Source organism: Megascapheus bottae, chromosome X (genome assembly GCF_031878675.1).
Source record: "Megascapheus bottae isolate mThoBot1 chromosome X, mThoBot2.hap1, whole genome shotgun sequence".
Taxonomy (NCBI): domain Eukaryota; kingdom Metazoa; phylum Chordata; class Mammalia; order Rodentia; family Geomyidae; genus Megascapheus; species Megascapheus bottae.
This window is the reverse complement of record NC_143547.1, coordinates 45,754,900-45,775,801: the sequence shown is the minus strand read 5'-3', so window position 1 is coordinate 45,775,801 and position 20,902 is coordinate 45,754,900. Positions and strand designations below refer to the sequence as shown.

Below are 20,902 nucleotides of genomic sequence, written 5' to 3'. Positions count from 1 at the left end.
GTTTGAGTTACATAGCATAGTTCCAGGCCAGGTTGGGGAAAAGGGAAAGGTCTTGCTGAGAGAATAAGAAAAGAGAAAGAGAATCAGAGATAGAAGGAAAGGAGAGGGGAGATAGAGAGAGAAAGAGAGAGGGGGGAGAGTATAGGAGGGAGGGAAAGAAGGAAAGAAAGGAAGAAATGGAGTGTAAAAGAGAGGAGGGAGAGAAAGAAAGAGGGAGGGAGGGATGGAAGGAGAGAGAGAAAGAGAAAGAAAGACAAGAAAGAGAAATGATAAAAAGGAGATAGAAATGAGGGAGAGGGGGAAGAGAGGGAGGGACCAAGGATGGAAGGAAGAAAAGACAAAAGCCGGGAAATATGAATATGTCCCTTTAGCTATGGCCCCTACAAATTGGATTGGCCATTTTTATTCCTAATTTGGTGTTTCCTGTAGGGACCCTAATGTCCAGGGTCTTCTCATACTTCTTTGCTGAGTTAAGAAACAGTTTTGAGCTAAGTGTAGTGAAGTATAACTTGCAATCTCACTGGAGAAGCAGGGGTAAATGGGTTTGGATTTCATGAGTCAGGGTGGCTACACAGCAAGGTCCTCTGAGGAACTTAGTCTTGCCACAGCTGAACTTAGATGTCGCTAGGATATGTTGTGTTTGTCACGACTCTCTTTCCCACTGTAGCTACAAAATCCAGCAAGGAGATCAAATTCCTCCCCCCAGCCTCAGAACAAGGCCATGACCAAAAGATAAAGAGGAGCCAGGAGTCTGCTTGTGTATCCTTGAAGCTTTCAGTGCAGCTGTTCTCTGGCTCTGAGGGATGGGCTGAAAAGGAAGAGTAGGGTTGTGGTAGGAATCTTTATTTCTCATAGAAATTTCTGGAAAGGCTCAGAGGCTGGGCGAGGGGTGGGAATGGGGGATATCTTGGAATTTAGAGTCATCTGGGCTCTCCACTGGGAAACTCTCATCTGTAGAAAAAAAGCGACTTGACTCCACCCCAGGGACTCAGGCAGGAGTGAGGCAGGATACTTGGAGAAGTACACAAAGTCTGTCTCACAGTGGCTGGGGTCTCTGCTGGTCCTGGCACACAAGCCACAGGCAAGCTGGCTTCTCTCTTGCTCTCCTGCCCCTCTCCTTGTCCAACCCTTAACCCCCATCCTTGGCACTGGGGCCTCTGCAGAAGAAAAAAAATGAGTGGGCAGAAACAGCTAGATGCAGCCAGGAACACATCTGGCCTCGCAGGCAGACTCCTGGTGCTTGCTTCCCCCTCCCCCAAGGCCCCTTCCTCCCTTGCTGGCTTCTGATAGGACTGTAGTGAAACTAGATGGGGGGGAGTGGAGGTAATGAATTAGAGTGGGCCTGGGTGGGGGTGGAGTGAGGCTTGAAAGTTGTTCTAAATATTAGCTGGTCTTGTGAGGTGGCCTCTTGGCTGGAGCCTGACCACCTAACTTCCTGTTTTTCCTCCAGCTCTGTCCCTCCCCTCCCTCTCCTCTGGGCTGGAACTGAGCCGGGGGGGAGGAAGGAGGAGCAGTAAAGTTGGCCAGGGTCGCTTGTCTGATTCCCTGCAGGCGGGAGGCCAGGACAACCTCCCTAAACAAGCGGGCGGGAGGGGGGCCCATATAGCCTTAGGTCTGCTTGTTGCCTCCCAACACTTGTTCCTCTGACCACAGCAGGAACAAGAAGCTCCTGGAAAACTCCAGCTCTTCCATGAGTATATCCTGGCCCTGGGGCCTGAGATCTCTCCATGCAGGAACAGCCACAAACTCCGGAGGTGGCGGCATCGCCAGTCCCACCACCTCCGGCCCCGCCGCCCAGCCAGCCGCTGGTCCCTTCACTGCCAGTGTTTGTGGACCACGCAATCCAACCAAGTGAGTGAACAGGGGCTGCCTGGGAGTGGAATGGGGGTGGAGTGGACGGGGGTCCTGAGCTGCACAATGTTTGCCTGTGTCTCCCCCTGCCCCCCCCCTTTTTTTTCCTTATACTCAGGGACAAACATGGGAGGGCCTGGGCAGGCTGCCTGAGGTGGGGGATGGGCACTGAAATGTTGATCTAAGTATATGTTTTTAGTGTTTTTATTCTCCCCGGTTTTCCTTTTTGTGTTCCTTACACTCCCTCCCCCCTACCCCTCCACTCTGTTTTTGCCTCTCTTTCCCAGGCAAGGAACTCATTAAGCCCAAAGCGATTTTAGGGCGCCCAGTAGAGAGACCTACAGAGGTTGGTGGTCCTGGTGCTGGTGTTGGTGCTGGTCCTTCCTCTGCTGCTGCTGCTGCTGCTGCTGGTGTTGCTGAGGAGTGCCCAGGATCAGGGGCCAGGGGAGTCGGAGTCAAAAATCATCGCTGTCAGGTCTGCCGGCCCCCCAGCCAGTTTCTCAAGTCAGGCACCTCCTACTCTCTTTGGAGGCCTAGAGATCTCTAAGGCCCTCCAGCGTCCCCTGCCACCCTTTTTCTTCAATCCCATTTCCTTACACTCATCCTCTCTTGGTGGCTTCTCTCCCTCCACTCCCCCGACCCTTTATACCACCTCCTCTCATCGCACCCCACACCATCCCGAAGTTTTCAAAGTGATGACAGAGGACTAAGAGATGCCCCCATGCTCCTCCTGACCATTTGGTCTGCGGTTGCCTGTCTGTGATTTCCCCTGCTGTATACTTGTAGCACAATTGTTCTCTCAGAGCCACCAGGCATCTCCCAAGCGCCCCGGAAAGACATCTGTTTCCAGGCTAGACTGGTTTTTCTCCTGGAACTGCTGGGCCCAGGAGAGACTCTGGTCAGTAGCTGTGACCACACCTGAGAGCTCGCTGCCCTCCTGTTTCCTGAAGACCCAGGAGGAAGAGGCACTTTCCCCCCTTCCCAGCTCCCTGCTTCCCCTGGGTGCCTGGGCTGCCACATCACTTCAGTGGCCCTCCGCTCCCTCCCTGACTTGGCCACGCCTGGGAAGGGAGAGGAAGACAGAAGGACCCCGTCCTAACCCCTGTCATCCCTCCTCTTGCCAGCGGATCCGAGCCAGCCGAGAAGCAGGCTCACGGTTTGCCATGGAGGGCTTGGACGATAAACTGATCCTGAACGTAGGGGGCATGCGCCATGAGACCTACATCAGCACCGTGCGGGCCTTTCCAGGCACCCGCCTCTACAAGCTGACCGAACCACCCCCGCCTGGCACCCCAGCTGCTCAGGGTCCACCAGTCCGAGAGTTTTTCTTTGATCGCAATCCTGAGCTCTTTAGCTATGTCCTGGGCTACTACCGGACCCGGCAGCTGCATTGTCCTGCCGATGTTTGTCGGGATGTCCTAGAGGAGGAGTTGGCTTACTGGGGCCTGGCTGAAGCGCCATTGGCACCTTGCTGCTGGCTCAAGCTAGGTGGCAGGGAGACCCGTACCCAGGACTTCCTGTCCTGGGAGGCCTGTGAGAATGCCCACGTGGATGAACGCCTTCTGCTGAACCCCATTGAAAGCCAGGGACTGCGGAATGCTTGGAAGCCATGGCTCTGGGTGCTTCTTGATCAACCTCGGTCATCCCTAGGAGCCAAGGTAAGTCATTCACAACGTGTGCCCCCAAAAGGCCTTGCCAAGATGCCCCAATTACTAGGCACTTGGCAGAGTCCTTGGGATCTGAATCGATGTGATTCCCCAAAAGAATTTGAGGGCATCCTCCAAAATCAGAGGGAAAGAAGGGTGGAAATGGAGCTAGAGAGGGAGACAGTGACTGTATGGGAGATTTCTGATGTGCTTCTTTTCCCCCCCCCAGTGCCTTTCCCTGATTTCTGCACTCTTTGCTGTGTGTGCCCTGGTCATCTTCTTCCAGGAGACAGAGGTCCAGCTGGATTACTTCTCTGCCAACTTCACTCCTGTGGGACATGGGGCGGGGGCAGGGGGAAACCACCAGCAGCAGCAGCAGCAGCAACAACAGAACAATGGTCTTGTTTACCGCCGAGCCCCCCACTTGCTTTACCTGGAATTGCTGTGTGCCCTTTGGTTTGGCACTGAGCTCTTTGCTCGGGCCATTTCCTGTCCTGACAAGGTGCGCTTCCTGTGCAGCCCTCTCAATCTGGCTGACATCTTCTGTTTGTTCCCTGTGCTGGTGGAATTAGTGGTGGGTGACAAGGCTGAACGTCAACCCCGTCTTAGCCTTACTCTCGGGGCCATTCGTTCTCTCTATGTTCTCAAGCTGGTGCGTCTCCTGGGCTTTCTTGAAAAGTCTTTGGCCCTGCGAGTCTTAGTTCACACCCTCCATTCCTCTTGGAAAGAAGTATGTGCTTTTATCCTGATTTGGGTGGCTGAAATCTTATTCTTTGGTTCACTCTTCCTCTATGGAGAGCTCTTGGGCATGTCTACCCCAAATCAGGGTGAGCTTCACTTTGGAGACATCTTTACATGTCTCTGGTGGACTGTCATCACTCTCACGACTGTTGGCTATGGAGACGTCTACCCCCTCTCTTCTCTGGGTCAGCTTACTGCTGCTGTCACAGCCACCGTGGGCATGTGCACTGGTGTCTTGCTGGTGCCTGTGCTCCTGGTCCGCTTCCAGCGCTATTATGCTGTAGCCCTAGCTCGCCAGAAACTGAGGCCCAGTGGAATCCTATAATGGGCTATTGGTTCAAGAGGGGTGGGGGCCCAACTTCCTTTCCTCTTGCCAGTTTCTGGTTACTGATAACGATTTCTGATTTTGGACTTGGCAAACAAAAAAAAAACCCACAAATCCTTCAAGACTAGCCCCAGGTAGTCACAATTTCTGTTCATTAGGATCAGCTAACCATGGCCAATAGGTCAGATTCTTTCTCCCCCTCAAGGGGGCTCCCTGGAGGAAGAGCTGAGGTACAAAGTTGTCTAGGCCTCAGTGTTCCCTTGCCCCACCCTAGGTCCTACACTTCTTTTTTCCTGAAATAACCCAGGAAGGATAATTTCCTGGATTGGTGCTATAACTCCCACAACCAGTTCTGTCCCATTCTCACATTCCTGCCTCTCCTCAACCTCCTCCCCATGGACCCTATCTCTAGATAGATGGGGTGACAGTAACCATAATATATCATCTGGTTACCTGTGAATATCGAAGGTGATTGGCAATGAGTAGAAATAGCCAATTGTTTGTAAATACCTTGATAGCAACTGGTTGTGTGTATCGATGACAACTGCTACCTTCATTGCCCAGGTATAGCCAAATTGTAGCATTGCTCTGCATACTGATCCTGGGACAAAGGCTTCTTACAGTCTTTGAATATTCTCAGAGATTATTAGCAGATGCGGGTCAGCCATAACTGAACCCAAAGCACTCCAACTCTATGACCTCTTTATCCCATTATATTTTTACCCAATCTTCCCTCTCCTCCCCTATCTCTGTGATTTTTTGTAATATTTTAGACATAGTATTAGCCATCAGTAATCACGCTATATTATTCAATATTAGCTACAGTATCTCAGCTACAATAACAGTATGTAGTCACTAATAGACATGAAATGTTATTGCTGCATGTTGCATGGACAGGAATGAGGAAACGAATTGTTGACAAGAACAGGCAATCGTTTTCCTCTTCCAATTTTTTCCATATTTTTACATGTTTTACTCATTTATAATTCTTTTTTTTTCTGAACACTTTTCAGTACCCACAACGGGTCTACCTCCAATCCTAGCTGCTATTTGAATATTCTTACCTTCCAATCTCTTCCTTTTCTTCTTTTTCTTTTTTTACTACCTGCATGCTCTTCCCTCTTGGATTTTCCTGTGGTGTCCCTCATCACGCAACTCTCTTGGAACTGGCTTCCAGGAGGGAGAGGAGGGGCCTCCTCAGGTCCAACATCAATTCAAGCCACTTGGTTGTCTGAGAAAGTACCCCAGGCAACTTGGCTGAGCTGGGAGGTTGAATTGAGCCCTCACTGTTTCTGAAGCTGTGAGCATAATTCTGTTTACAAAACATTTAAATAAAATATCCTCTGAATCTCCATTCCAAGATTGTCTGTGCTTTTTCTGGGGGAAGTGGATACATATCAGCAGGGATGGGACTGGTACACCCAGAGTAAAAAGCAGCTAATTTCAGTTACTCTGTCCCTCACAATAAGCTATGATCAATCACAGCCACTTTAACAGAGGGAAAAAAATGTGTGTCCTGGGAAAAAAAAAGATGGGAAAGGGAAGAAAACAGGTCCAGAACTTGAGGACTAGAAGGTTGTCTTCCTTAAAGTATATTGGTAGAAATCCTCAGTACTTATCAGAGGTCAGGGGTAGTTAGGGTTCCACTTAAGGCTGGCAAGCATCAAAGACCCTTACTTTCTTGCTGCCTAAAAGTGGAAGAAATTGGAAAAAAAAAAACTTGCTGCTTTCAGAAGCCATTTTAGTCCACTGCCCCTCAGATGAGGTGGAAGGTGGGTGGGGTGAGGCTGGGAGGGGGAGAGCAATGAAGTCTAGAGAAGGAAGGGACATTAACAAGGGCAGAAAGGGAAGAAGTAATGATCTTAGAGTTCAATCATATCAAGACATTAATGACTGGTGGTTCACACCTATAATTGTAGCTACTCATATAGCTGAGATCTGAAGATTGAGGTTCAAAGCCAGCCCAGGAAGAAAAGTGTGTGAAACTCTTTATCTTCAATTAATCAGCAAAAATCTGGAAGTGGAGTTGTAGCTCAAGTGGTACTATGCTAGCCTTGAGCAAAAAGAAAAAAAAAACCTAAAGATATTTTCCAGGCACTGAATTTAAGCTCCAGTCCTACACACAGTATGTGTGTGTGTGTGTATGTGTGTGTGTGTGTGTGTGTGACACAAGTTTTCCTATACCCCTATTTCTATAAAAAGAACTGTATATCTGAACGCATCCTAAGCCTCCAGCAAATAATACTGTATAAGACTGAGCTCTGAGGGGCCGGGAGTTTGGCCTAGTGGTTAAAGTGCTTGCCTAGCATGCACGAAGACCCGGGTTCGATTCCTCGGTACCACATACCTAGAAAAAAGCCAGAAGTGGTGCTGAGGCTCAAGTGGTAGAGCTCTAGCCTTGAGAAAGTCCAAGGACAGTGCTCAGGCCCTGAGCTCAAGCCCAGGACTGGCAAAAAAAAAAAAAAGACTGAGCTCTGAAATTCCCTTTCATTAGGGCCTTTTGTGACTACTAAGCACTGTCCACTATCATGTCTTTCTTGTGATTGGGATGTCACTCCCACATTAAGGTCACTATCTTCTTCCCAGGGGTAAATTGTTCCTCCTTTGAGGAAGATACAGTGTTAATCATTTGTATCTCCAGTGTTCCCCAAAGGCCCATGTGTTAAAGGCTTGTTCATCACTCTATGGAACTACTGGGAAGTGTTGGAAGGACTAAGTGGGGCTCAGCACGAAAATGTTAAGTCATTGAGGTTGTGCCCTAGACGGGGATATTAGGCCCCTGATCTCTCCCCCCCTCCTCCTCTTCCTGGCAAACACCAGTTGAACAGCTCTCCTCTGCCACATGATTTTGATATGATGTTCTGCCCCACTACAGATACAAAAGCAACAGGGCCAAGTGACTGGGGATTGAATCAGAACCCATAAGCCAAAATTAGAATCAACAGTGTCAGTTCTAGAGCTTAAAGTCTCTTAGCCTTTTCTTTCTCAAGGCTACGACCCTAACACTAGAACCACAGCTGAACTTCTGGGTTTTATTTGTGGGTTAATTACCAATAAGAGTTTCACAGACTTTCCTGCCCTAGCTGGCTTTGAACTGGGATCCTCAGATATTAGTCTCCTGGAGAACTAGGATTCTAGGTATGAGCCTTTTTTTTTTTGCCAGTCCTGGGGATTGAACTCAGGGCCTGAGCACTGTCCTTGGGCTTTCTCAAGGCTAGAGCTCTACCACTGAGCCACAGCACCATTTCTGGCTTTTTTCTACATATGTGGTACCGAGGAATCGAACCCCAGTCTTCATGCATGCTAGGCAAGTACTCTGCCACTAGGCTAAACTCCACACCCAGTATGAGCCCGTTTTTTTTTTATCAGATGTGAAAGAAATCTTTTGAGCTATGAGCTAAATTGTTCCTACACATATTCTCATAGGACAGTGACATTGTGATCCAGGAACAAGCATCTCCATACTCCTAAATCTGCATGCCTTAGGAGACCCCGATGATAACAGAGACCCCCACTGGCCTTATTCTCTTCACAGGCAAGGAAGGTTTCCTGTTTCTAGTGGTTGGATTGTCTCAGTCTCCTAGCCACACTTTTTGTCTGGATCCTTGTTATTAGAAGGGTATATGAGATCTGTGATGCAATCACAGCCTGTGTATGGCCCTATTAGGTGAAGTACCCAGTTGTTTTCTCTCTTCTTCCTGCCTCAGCCCTTCAGTATTTGTCTCAGCTGCACAAGTCTAGATGAGCCTGCACTTTCAGCTCAGACCCATAGAGGGCAACCACAGCCAGTTTATGAGAAATAATTCTGGGTGTGGCTTCTCCATTTCCTTTACAATGCTTGTGAAATTCTAGAATCACAGTGTGGGTTTAGGTGTGTCTATTCACATCTCTTTGTAATATATAGGAACAGGCTATGACTCTAGTTCAGTGATACAGTGCTTGCCTTTTTTGCATAGCATCCACAAGGCTCTGTCTTCCATCCCTAGTAACCCCAAAAAATTCTAGGAGAAATTGAGGCTCAGACAGGTGAGAGTAATGTAAATGCAGTTAGAGTAAAAACTCGAAAGTAACTCTTTTTCTCCTTCCTCTCTATCTCCCTACATCCTTACCTCTGTCTCTGTCTCTATGTCTCCGTGTCTGTCTCTGTCTCTATCTCTGTGTCTCTGTGTTTCTCTGTTTCTCTCTCTGTGTGTGTGTGTGTGTGTGTGTGTGTGTGTGTGTATGTCTCTCTCCCCCCTCTCTCCATCTATGTTGTCTTTGGTACTTGAACTCAGGGCCTTGTGCTGTCATATGGCTACTTCATTCAAGGCTGACATTCCATTACTAGAGATACACCCCTAGTTTTGGCTTTTTGGTGGTTATTTGGAGATAAGAGCTTGATAGACTTTCCTAGCCAGAATGGCTTTGACCATAGTCCTCAAATCACAGCATCCTGAGTATCTAGGATTACAGACATGAGTTACTAGCACCCAACCAAATGCCTGTTTTTGTAGCTGTAGAAACTGAGGCCCAGGAGTGGGGGTGGGGGAGGAAAAGTGGGAAAAACATGGGAGGGGGTAACAATGATTGAGAAGAAAAATACTCACTTCCCTGTGTATATAAACTGTACCCCTCTATACATCACCCTGACAATAAACATTTTTTTAAAGAAACTGAGGCCTAGGAAAGAGCTTGTTTGAGGCCATACAATGAGACAGAATTAGGTTTTTTGGAATCTCAGTTTAAGACTCTTGAAACAGTGTTAGGCATTTAGCTCTTCCTATTTATTTCAGATATAAAGGGCACAGAGGGAGAATACCATTTTCCTCATGTCACAGAATGAATTAGTGGTAGTCAGAACTAGAACTGGCTGTTAGAGTTGGGCTTGAATGGAATTTGGGATCTTGACTTCTAGCTACCCAAAGGTGCCCCCCCATGAACCCCATGAATTAGGGACCCCCAAATTTCAGGAGTTAATAGCCATAGTAAAGGGTACAGTCCTTGCTGAGGCTGTTTTGTCCCCAATTAGCTAGATCTGGGGCACACATTGTGTATGTATGACTGTGTAGGGGGGCTGTCTGCCCATCCTGTTCTGTACCCCTCCCCTCTCCAGAGGAAAAAAATTCTCTCAACAAAAGGCTCACCTCATTTCTCCCCTTTCAAGGCCTCCAGCTTTGAGAGTGAGAGGATGACTCACTCAGCGCCCACAGTCGCCACTGCAGAGAACATAATTGCTAGCTGGGACATCACCATAGCACCCAGCCATCACATTTGCAGAGCGCTGTCTTGTTTTTGTCAAAGCTTTTTCCTATCTTTTTCTTTTTTTTTCTTTCTGCCGCTTCTTCCCTGAGCCCCAGGGAGCCAGATGAGGCAGATATCATTACCCTTGCTTTTCTAAAGAAGAAAATGATTTATTGTGGGGGGGTAGATGAGGGAGGACCGTGCAACTTGAGAACAGACTGAGACTAATTCCCTTGATCTTTCTGATTTCCATGTTTCTGGAATATTCTGCATAAACACCCAGAGCACCAAAGGAAGCATCAGTGTACCCCATGTGCCTGATGCAGATCCCACCCTCATTTATTAATCATTGAGCTGTCACCTGACACTACTGAGCTTTAACTGGAGACAAAGGGGCCTAGGAGCCTGGCCCTAAGTATTCACAATTTGAATATTGATTAGGTTATCACTTCACCCAGTGGCAATCTCTTTTTGTGTTGGCACAGTGACCCCAATAGCACCTTTCACTGGGTGACTTTCGATCAGATTCATAATTTTTTCAGAGCACTTGATTGGCATTCTCTTTCAATTCTCCTGTTACTTCATTGTGCAGGAGACCACAAGTTCCTTCCTGTCTGTGGGAATGGTGTTGCCAAGAACCTTTACCTTACCCAGGCTCATTTCTGTAATCCTAGCTATACCAGAGGCTGGGATCTGAGGATTGTGGTTCAAAGCCTGTCTTGATAGGAACGACTATGAGGCTCTTCTCACCAATTAACTAGCAAGAAGCTGAAAGTAGAGGTATAGTCTAAGTGGTAGAGTACCAGCCTTCAGTGAAAAAGCTAAAGGACAGCTCACAAGCCCTGAGTTCAAACCTCACTACCAGCACAGAAATAGACAAAAAATCTTTTTCATTATACCACAGACTTCCCAAGAATGAGAGTGATTGGACAACATAATAATCACAGAAATGCAACAGTGTAGGTATTACACACTCAATGAAAAACTGCCTCTTTGAAAAATGATGTTGCGGACTAGGAATGTGGCTTAGTGGTAGAGTACTTGCCTAGCATTCATGAAGCTCTGGGTTTGATTCCTTAGTACCACATAAACAGAAAAAGCTGGAAGTGGCATGGTAGCTCGAGTGGTAGAGTGCTAGCATTGAGCACAGAAAAGCTCAGGAACAGAGCCCAGGACTGTCAAGAAAAGAAAAGAAGAAAAGAAAATTGGTGTTGCCTTACAGTTTCAAATACTATTCTTGTAACAGTTACATGTATTTTTTGGAATCACTGGGATTTGAACTCAGACCTTCACACTTGCTTGGAAGGTACTAAACTACTTAAGCCATTGAATCTAACTTTTGAAGGGGTGTTTTTTTGTGGTTACATATTAATCATACAAGGGGGGGAGCTCATCATGGCATTCTATATCAAAATACAAAAGTCACAACTGTACATTCATGTTTATTGCAGATATATTCACAATAACAAAAGTATAGAATCCTGATCAATATATAAAGAAAACACAATACAAATATACTGTGAAATACTATTTGGCCATGAAGAAAAGTGAAAATTTGTCACTCATAGTAATCTAGATGGAGCTTGAGAGCATCATTTTGAGTGAGATAAGGCAAGTTCAAAAAGTCAAATATTGTCAGGCAATGGTGGCTCACTCCTGTAATCCTAGCTATTTAATAGGCTGAGATCTGAACATAGTGGTTCAAAGCCAGCTTGGGCATGAAACACTGTGATGCTTTTTTTGTCGGTCCTGGGGCTTGAACTCAGGGCCTGAGCATTGTCCTTGGACTTTTTCAAGGCTAGAGCTCTACCACTTGAGCCACAGCACCACTTCTGGCTTTTTTTCTATGTACGTGGTACCCAGTAATCAAACCCCAGTCTTCGTGCATGCTAGGAAAGCACTCCTGGCCCAGGTGAGACTCTTATCTCTGTTTAACTACTAGAAAATCATAAATGGCACTGTGGCTCAAAGTGGTAGATGTCCAGTGTTCAAACCCAATGATTGACAAAAAAAATTAAATATTGCTTGTTTTCATTCTGTGGTCTTCCACTTGAGCCACAGCACCACCTCCCGCCTTTTCTATGTAAGTAGTACTGAAGAATAGAACCCGGGTCTTTTTGCAAGCTAGGCAAGCACTCTACCACTAGGCAAAACTCCTGGCCTGATTTTTTTTTGAGACACAGTCTTACTATGTAGCCTAAGCTGTTCTCAAACTTCCCATCCTCTTGCCTCAGCTTCTCCAGCACTAGGATGGCAGGCATGCGTCACTACACTCAGCTTCTCTAAGACATTGTATTCTGCCATTTTCTGCCTCAGCTTTGTGAGCCCTTCGAGAGTGGTAGAGGACTTAAATTCCTAAAGACCTCAGAAGGACTCCATTTTTATTTTTGCACAGCAAAATTCTGTGGTCAAGAATGGTTAAGAGGCAGGCACTGTGGCTTACACCTATAATCCTACCTACTTATGAGGCTGAGATAAAAAGAAAATGTGGTTCAAAGCCAACCTGGGCAGGAAAGTTCATGAAATGCTTATCTCTGACAACCAAAAGGCTGAAAGTGGCGATGTGACTCAAGTAGCAGAAAACCCAACTTGAGCCAAAAAGCTAAGGGATAGGACCCAGACCCTCGTAGCAGGCTTGCTTAGCTACTGTTAGCCTTATGAGAGGCCCTATGTAAAATCATACCCTTGAGGCCAGGAGCATAGCCCAGTGATAGAGTGCTTGCTTAGCATGCACAAAGCCCTGGGTTCCATTCCTCAGTACCCCATACACAGAAAAAGCCAGAAGTGGTATTGTGGCTCAAGTGGCAGAGCACTAGCCTTCAGAAAAAAACATATTTGTTCATAGTCACACAGAAAACTGGTTGTAATTCCATGACTCAAACCCATGACCAGAATAGGGTAGCTTAAAATGGACTGACCTTAGAGTCCAGAGGTCTGGGGTTTATCAGTCTGTCTTTTCAGGACTGTGGGCACTGCATTCATGGAGGAAGAGTGCTAATCCATCATCTGTCCCAGAGGAAGCAATAACACCTGGAACTTCTGTCCTCTTCCTCCACCGCTTCGCTAAGGGCTAAAACAACCATACCTTTTAAGGCTGACTGGGGTAAGTTCAGTTCTGTAGCCCAATGTTTATGGGGGAAATGAAGAGTTCATGGAGGAAATAACTTTTGAGTTGGGCCTTGAAGGATGGAGCTATTAAACAAATTTTTAAAAATATTACTTAAGATGCTTTATTGAAATGTAATTGAAAGTGGTTTTTCTCATTAAGACTTGACAAATACAGAGGGCACTTCAACTTAATCTCCTTTATGAGGATATTTTGCAAGCAAAGAAAAGATGTTGGAGATCTAGGTTATGGATTAAATCTTGGTACTTCAGTAGCTCTAGTTCTGTAAACAAAAATTGAATGACCAACTTTTAATCATCCTTGAAAAACAATCCAAACAGAGCTGGAGTTTATGGCTCCACTGGTGGAGCACCTGCTTAGCAAATCTGATTCTAAATTCTATTCCTAGTACTTCAAAAAGAAAAATTCAAGTAACCTTGGAAAATCTAAAGTGGGCAGGGTTATGATAGGTATGTAAGAGGGTTGTGCTTAATTCTACAAGGGGCAGGAAAGAACGGGATGAGTATGAATAGGGAGCTAAGTAGGGTATAATCTGCAAAGAACATAAGAGAAGGGGCTGGGAGTTTGGCCTAGTGGTAGAGCGCTTGCCTCGCATGCACGCACGAAGACCCAGGTTTGATTCCTCGGTATCACATACATAGAAAAAGATGGGAGTGGTGCTGTAGTTAAGTGGAGAGCTCTAGCCTTGAGAAGGGCAGTGCTCAGGCCCTGAGGTCAGGCCCGAGAGAGAGAGAGAGAGAGAGAGAGAGAGAGAGAGAGAGAGAGAGAGAGAGAGAGAGAGAGAGAGAGAGAGAATAAGAAAGGGCATGGGAGCCCTAGATTTTGCTCACTCCATGAATACCAGGTCTCTACTGGGTTAGCTTATGCCAGCAGTAGTGAAGAAGGGAAGATTTGGCATAAGAATTGGACAAGAACAAGGCTGAGATCTAGCAAGATTGCCTCTGGCAGGCAGCCCCATTGAAGACAGATTGTAGGAAGATACTGACACCAGGCAGCTCTGATGGATGTTTGCGGTAGCCTAGGCAACCAACAGGTAATAAGAATCTGATGTGCTGTCACGTGGTAGGTATAGATGCATGGGGGTGGAAAGAGGTGGCTTTTCTAAGGCCTCTCTAGAGAAAATACTCCATAGAATTTGAATAAAGACCAAAGGTGAAAAAGATAATCAAGGTGCAGAGAGCAGCCTCCTGGAACACTCAGACAGCCAGCTGTCTTTTCCTAGCTTCAGATTGGTGTGTGTGTGTGTGTGTGTGTGTGTGTGTGTGTGTGTGTGTGTGTGTGTGTGTGTTGTTGTGGAAGTGTGTGCATATTATTTTGTGTGTCTCTTAATGTGTATGTGTAGCCACCTGCGTATGCATTTGCGTAGAGATGTGCGTCTCCAGGCGTCTAAATGCGTCTGTACCTTGCTCTGTGCGTGTTTCGCCTGATCCGTGCTGTGGTTAAATTGATTGGCTAAAGGAATGGCTTCACGTTGCCTTGTGCGTCTTTGGGTGCAGAAATAGCCATCCTTTTCCCCAAACGTGTCTCTGACTTCAGTTTGCTAATCTAGTCTGTGATGTATTTGATTGGTTAAAAGAGCCTGTGCTTCCATGGCACAGCTAAGGCTTGAAATCCAATTACTCCTGGCTGCAGAAATTACCATAATGTGTTTGGCTTAATTTTCCAGACAATAATTTAGGACCTTACCACCTCTCTATGCAAATGTGCTCAGCTAAATGAGACCGGAACTGAGGGACATTAAAAAAAATACAATTCTGGTGCAAATAAACAACAAACAAATCCTGTGGTCTAAATGTAAACATTCTGCTGCCTTTGTGAAGGGAGTGGGCTGGGGAGGTGCATCCCTGAAGGACCCCCACCTCTGATTCTGATTTGATTCTGCTTAGAGACAGGGGAAGAGTCCACACAGATTTTAGCTCCTTTAGTATTCAGACCATTTCTTTGGTTTGTTTTCCACCCCAGTCTGTGAAATGGAAAATGCTTTGTCATACTTTCCTCTGATCCTAAGAAGTCACCATTACGGGTTCTCAACAAATATTTGTTGTCTTGAATTGAATTATAGCTGCCTAAGTCAAGGCCTAGAGAAACGGAGGAATTAATCCCAGTGCTCACAGAGGAATTGGAGCTCAAATCCTTGTTCCTGAATTCCCTGGCAAGAACTCTTGAAAGTACATCATCCTGCTACTTGGAGGAGATTGTTTAGGTTCAGACCTTGAGCAGTGAGAAGCTTATGTTGTCCTGACCATAACTATTGTGTGACTGGGTCCATTGCCTTTCCGTGTGTGTGTGTGTGTGTGTGTGTGTGTGTGTGTGTGTCTGTGTGTGTGTGTCTGTGTCTGTGTGTGTGTGTGTGAGCTCTACCCACTTGCACCATACCTCTACTTTCATCTTTTTTGGTGCCAGTCCTTGGGGCTTAAACTCAGGGCATGGGTGCTATCCCTGAGCTTTGCTTAAGGCTAGCACTGTACCACTTGAGCCACAGCTCCATTTCTGCGTGTGTGTGTGTGTGTGTGTGTGTGTGTGTGTGCGTGTGTATGTTTTCAATTGGAGGTAAGAGTCTTACAGACTTTTCTGTTCTCACTGGCTGGGAACTGCTGTCTTCACATCTCAGCCTCTTGAGTAGCTAAGGATTATAGGCATGAGACAGCAGCACCCTGCAGGCTAAGAAGTCTCAAATGGGCCTTTACAGTTGTGTTCCTAGGAATTTGTGGCCAACACTGAGAACATAAGCCTGTGGGCCCTTAGGTGGGGTTAAGAGGCCAGGAAGCAGTTAAGGCCTGTCTCAGAAACTATGTGTCACCGCCACCTCCCTCTCCTCTGATTCCAAATCTCCATTAAAAGAAGTAAAATAACTTTTCCGGTTTGGGAAATCTTTCTCTGACCCATCAGCCTTCAGGCCTCTGGGAAGTGGGACAGCATGTCCGGTTTGTAGTCTTTAAATGCCTTATAGGGTCTGAAAGGCCTAAGTGGCTGGCTGAGCAGGTGGGAAATCATTGGCCTGGAGAAATTTCCCAGTTCCGGAGGATTCTAGCCATGTTGGGGAAGCGGTGACTGCCACTCAGGCAGGCAGATTGGCAAGCTGGGCTGAGCTGGTGTGTTCTGGAAAGGCCAGGAATGATGTCATGGGACGCTTTGGGCTGCAACAACAGGAAACCACTGAGTGTTTACATTGGCCCATGGAGCCCAGGCGGCCTGTTTTTTCTTCACTTCCTCGGTCTATCTGTTTCCTCTGATTCAAACACGATGAAGAGGGACTCGTTGCCCAGGCTAGGGAAAGCGGAAGGGAGGCCTAAGGAGAAAGACCTCCTTCTCAGACCAGAAGGCCAGATGATTGGGAGGGAAGGCTGGCTTTACCCTAGCTGGGGCTCTGCCAAGGACAGACCTTAGTGTAGAGGAAGTAAAGCAGTTGAAACGTTCTTTGAGCCTTCAACAACTCCAGGAAAGCAAATCCAGTATTCTCCACAAGACCTAGAAAGCAACTCTCTTGATCACCGCAAACTTAATCACACATAGAGTTTTGTGAATTAGATTCAATGAGCACACATGCACCAACAGTGGATTTGAGTGTGAAATACTGTGTTGCAGTGTATGTGTGTCATATACCCCTTGTCCTCAAGGAATTGTGTGTGTGTGTGTGTGTGTGTGTGTGTGTGTGTGTGTGTGTGTGATGGCTTGAATTCAGGGCCTAGGCATGGTCACTTTGCTTTTTTTCCAATTAAGGTTGGCACTCCACCACTTGAGCCACTTTTTGGTGGTTGATTGTAGATAAGAATCTACTGGACTTTCCTGCCTAAGGTGGCCTTGTACTGTCATCCTTAGGTTTAGGACTCCTAAGCAGCTAAAGGTTACAGGCATGATCACTAGTGCCCACCTCACAACAAACTCTTAATATGTATTCCAATTTCCAGTCTTTCCCCATCCTCCACATGATACTAGGGTGATTCTGATCTACTCTAGCTCTCTGGTTTCTGACCCGAGTCTCCTATAGCAAAATGGCTTGGAGTATGGTCATGCCTCTTACTTTTCCTCACCATGACTCATGTGACAATTAACAGTGTCTAGCGTTTCTAAACCACTCGTTTTCCAGTTTAATCTTCTTTATTGGCAAAATAAAGATAACGACTCCCTTAGAGGGCTGTGGAAGAGAATTAAATAAACGTGTAGGGTACCAAGTTAGCACTTCATAGATGACAGATCTAAGTTCTATCCCTCACACATATAAAAGAGATTCTTTCCCTTAAATACTACTGCACTGGGCTGGGGGCATGGCCCAGTGGTAAAGTGCTTGCTTAGCATGCATGAAGCCCTGAGTTCAATTCCTCTGTACCACATACTCAGAAAAAGCTGGAAATGGTTCTGTGCCTGAAGTGTTAGAGTGCTAGACTTGGAAAGGCCCAAGGACAATGCTCAAGCCCTGCGTTCAATCGAGCCCCAGGACTGTCAAAAAAGTACCACTGTACCTGAGGGTTAGGGTGTGTAGAGTGTGTGCCTAGTGAACATGAAGCCCTGAGTTCCACCTCCCCCAATAAAAACATTTTGGACCATCCACAGAGTAGGGGGGGAGCCAGCCAGCTAGGTGCTGGTGGCTCATACCTAGTACTAACTCCTCAGGAGGCTGAAATCTGAGGGTTGTGGTTCAAAGCCAGCCCAGCAAAAAAAGTATGTGAGAGGGGCAAGAGTGTAGCCTAGTGGTTCAGTGCTTGCCTAGCATACCCAAAGTCCTGTGTTCAATTCTTACATACCACATACATAGAAAAAACTGAAAGTGGTGTTTCAAATGGTAGAGCACTAACCTTCCTAAGCTCAAAGGCAATATCCAGGCTCTGAGATCAAGCCTCAGGACTGGAAAAAAAGAGTAAAATTGAGGTAAGAATGTTCTCAATTTATCAGCAAAAATCCAGAAGTAGAAACGTGGTTCAATCAGTAGAGCTCCAGCCTTATGTGGAAAAAGCTAAGTGAGCCCATAAGTCCTTCAGTTCAAGTCCTAGTGCCTCCACAAAAAAGATTGACAATAGTTATATAGTATCTCCATACCTCTCAGCACCCAAGGCAATAATTCCTTAAATTTAAGAGTATCAATGTTGGCCAGGTGCCAGTGGTTCACACCTGTAATCCTAGCTACTCAGGAGGCTGAGATCTGAGGACTGAGGATTGAAGCTAGTGGAGGCAAGAAATTCAGTGGGACCCTTATGTCCAATTAAGCATCAAGAAGCCAGAAGTGGAAGTGTGGCTCAAGTGATAGAGGTAGTGCTCAAGGATAGCACCCAGGCCTTGAGTTCAAACCTAGGTAGGGAAAAGAATATCAGTCTTTCTTCATTGTCAATATAACTTTCAGTAACTCTCTCCCTGACTCCATGTCTCCATTTTCTCCTCTTTCAGACACCAGCCATGAGGTGTAATCTATCACCAAAAGGAGTAGATGGAGGCAGTATTAGGTCTGGTCTCGGCTGAGAGATTTCTATGTGGCTACATTTTCTCAAGCTCTTCCTCTATATTAGGAGTCCCCACAGGGGTTTCTATGTATCAGTTTAGACCCAGAATTGATGTGTCAAAACAGTGTGTTCTGGTATGATGACTAAGCTGGAAGACTTTGTGGTCAACTATCTGCATTTGACTCCTGGCTATTTGAATGACTTGTGGCAAGTTGCCAAGACCTCTTTGACCTTGGTAATGTGCTAGAAATGGGGGACTGATAATGATAGCTGTTCCCTGGGGCTAATTCCCAGATGAAATGCGGAAGATACAGAGTACCTTGTCTTTTGAAAATTCTCAGTAGTTGTTTGCTGAATAAATGAAAAAACTAACTAATGAATACAATTCTCCTAGGGGTTTAAGATCATAGATCAGATAAATATTAAATATAGTTACCTACTTCTTGGTATGTGTCCTCATAGAATGTAAGCTTTACAGAGGCAATGTTTTTATTGTTATTTTATTTTATTTCCATACGGGGCCTGGGAGCCTTAACTTGGAGTTTTGGCTTAAGGCTCTATCACTTGAGCCACACCTCTAATTCAGGCTAATTGGCACTAAGAGTCTCACAGATTTCCCTGCCCAGTATGGCTTTGAACTGCATCCCTAAATCTAAATCTCAGCTGCCTGAGTAGCTGGGGCCTACCGGCAGCAAATTGGGATTTCTGAAGTAGGGGGCAGGGACCGGAAAAAATAGAGAGACAAACATATGGGGTCCGGGAGATCTGCAGCCCAGGTAAAGACTACAGCCCCGTATATTTCCAAACTCAAGGCTTATATCCCTTCTTGAAACCAGGGAACTTCCAGGTGTTACATCCAGATGGTAAATCAGGGAACTGTTGGGGGTTACATTCATATGGTAAATCTCACATCAATTGAACAGGAGAAGGCCAAAAAACAATAAGACAATAAAGCAATTATCTGATGCAAATCAAAGTACAGTTTGATTCCACTCTGGCTCCCAACACTGAGTAACCAGGTTTATAGTTGTAAGCCACCCAACTCATTTTATATTTTCATATTTCATTATAATATTTCATATTATAAACAATTTTGGGGCCTGGAGTTTGGCCTAGTGGTAGAGTGCTTGCCTCGCATGCACGAGGACCCAGGTTCAATTCCTTGGTACCACATACATAGAAAAAAGCCAGAGGTGGTGCTATGGCTCAGGTGGTAGAGCTCTAGCCTTGAGAAAGTCCAAGGACAGTGCTCAGGCCCTGAGTTCAAGCCCAGGACTGGCAAAAAAACCATTTTGCACCATATATTTACAAAAGTATCTGTTTGAACTCTTGTTTTTAATTCCATGGGGATAGCTACCTAAGAAAGGAATTGGTGGGTCTTAGGGTAAGTTCTCCTCTTAAGCTTTTGTTTTACTTTCCTTTTTTTTTATGGTGGTAGAACTTGAACTCTAACTCTGGGCCTGGTTACTGTCCATGAGGTCTTCAGGCTACTCCTGTAACCACAGTGCCACTTCCTATTTTTTGTGATGAACTGGAGATAAGAGTCTCATGTTCCCATAACATGAGAAAGGGTATCAATGTATGTGAAGTAATGCACCTTCTATCTGGTGAATATAATGTAACCCTTCTATTAATGACAATAAAACTATTTGAAAAAAAAGAGTCTCACGTTCTTTAGGTTCTTTAGTGTCCGGTCAGGCTTTGAACGGAGATCCTCAGATCTCAGCCTCCTGAGTAGCTAAGATTACAGGTGTGAGCCACCACACCCAGCTCTTTGTTTTTCTTTCTTTTTTTTTAAGCTTGTACTGAGGCTTGAATTTAGGGCCTGAACACCACACTTTTATTTTTGTGTGAGTATGCCAGTCCTGGGACTTGAACTTAGGGCTTAAACACTGTCCTTGGGCTCTCTCAAGGCCTGTCTCTACTACTTGAGCCACAGCACCATTCCAGCTTTTTTTTTCTATGTATGTGGTACTGAGGAATCTAACCCGGGTCTTCATGCATGCTAAGCAAGCACTCTACCTCCAGGCCAAACTCCCAGCCCCTATCTTCCTTCAGTTTTTTGAGCAAGTGTCAAACTGCTTTTCACAGCAACAACACATTTTATCTTCTTCACAGCAATGGGTGAATTTTAGTCTCTTCACAACACAGTCAATAGTTGCTTTACATTTAGGCTTTTAATGTGAGTATTTCTGGTAAAACATATATAACATAACATTTTCCATCTTACGGGCTTTTTAAGTATTTAATTGCGGTTATTATTAAGGTGTACAAAGGAGTTACCATTTCACAATTCAGTTAATGCATACATTTCTATTTTGGACAATGTCATTTCTTCCTTTGCTACCATCTTAAATTTTTGTGTGTGCCACTCCTAGGGCTTAAACTCAGGGCCTGAGCACTCACCTTGAGCACCTTTTCTCAAGGCTAGCCCTTTGCCACTTGAGCCACCACACCACTTCTGACTTTTTCTGTGTATGTGTTACCCAGGATTCGAACCTAGGGCTTTCTGCATGTTAGGCAAACACTCTACCACTAAGCTGACACTCCCTGCCCCTCC

General features: G+C 45.8%; 1 protein-coding gene across 1 annotated transcript; it reads left to right on the top strand.

Moving 5' to 3' along the window:
• The first annotated feature begins 1,568 nt into the window (after positions 1-1,568).
• On the top strand, positions 1,569-5,923 carry LOC150040983 (voltage-gated potassium channel KCNC1-like). Its single transcript, XM_090326260.1, has 4 exons — positions 1,569-1,851; positions 2,139-2,326; positions 2,976-3,509; positions 3,727-5,923. Exons 1-4 carry the CDS (start codon positions 1,728-1,730, stop codon positions 4,561-4,563), a joined length of 1,683 nt encoding a protein of 560 aa, XP_090182386.1. The 5' UTR covers positions 1,569-1,727; the 3' UTR covers positions 4,564-5,923.
• The last annotated feature ends 14,979 nt before the right edge of the window (positions 5,924-20,902 follow it).

Coding starts and splice junctions, on each gene's coding strand:
- LOC150040983 (XM_090326260.1), top strand. CDS start 1,728: ATGCAGGAACAGCCACAAACTCCGGAGGTGGCGGCATCGCCAGTCCCA. Junction 1,852..2,138: donor GGACCACGCAATCCAACCAA/GTGAGTGAACAG, acceptor TCTCTTTCCCAG/GCAAGGAACTCATTAAGCCC. Junction 2,327..2,975: donor TCAAAAATCATCGCTGTCAG/GTCTGCCGGCCC, acceptor TCCTCTTGCCAG/CGGATCCGAGCCAGCCGAGA.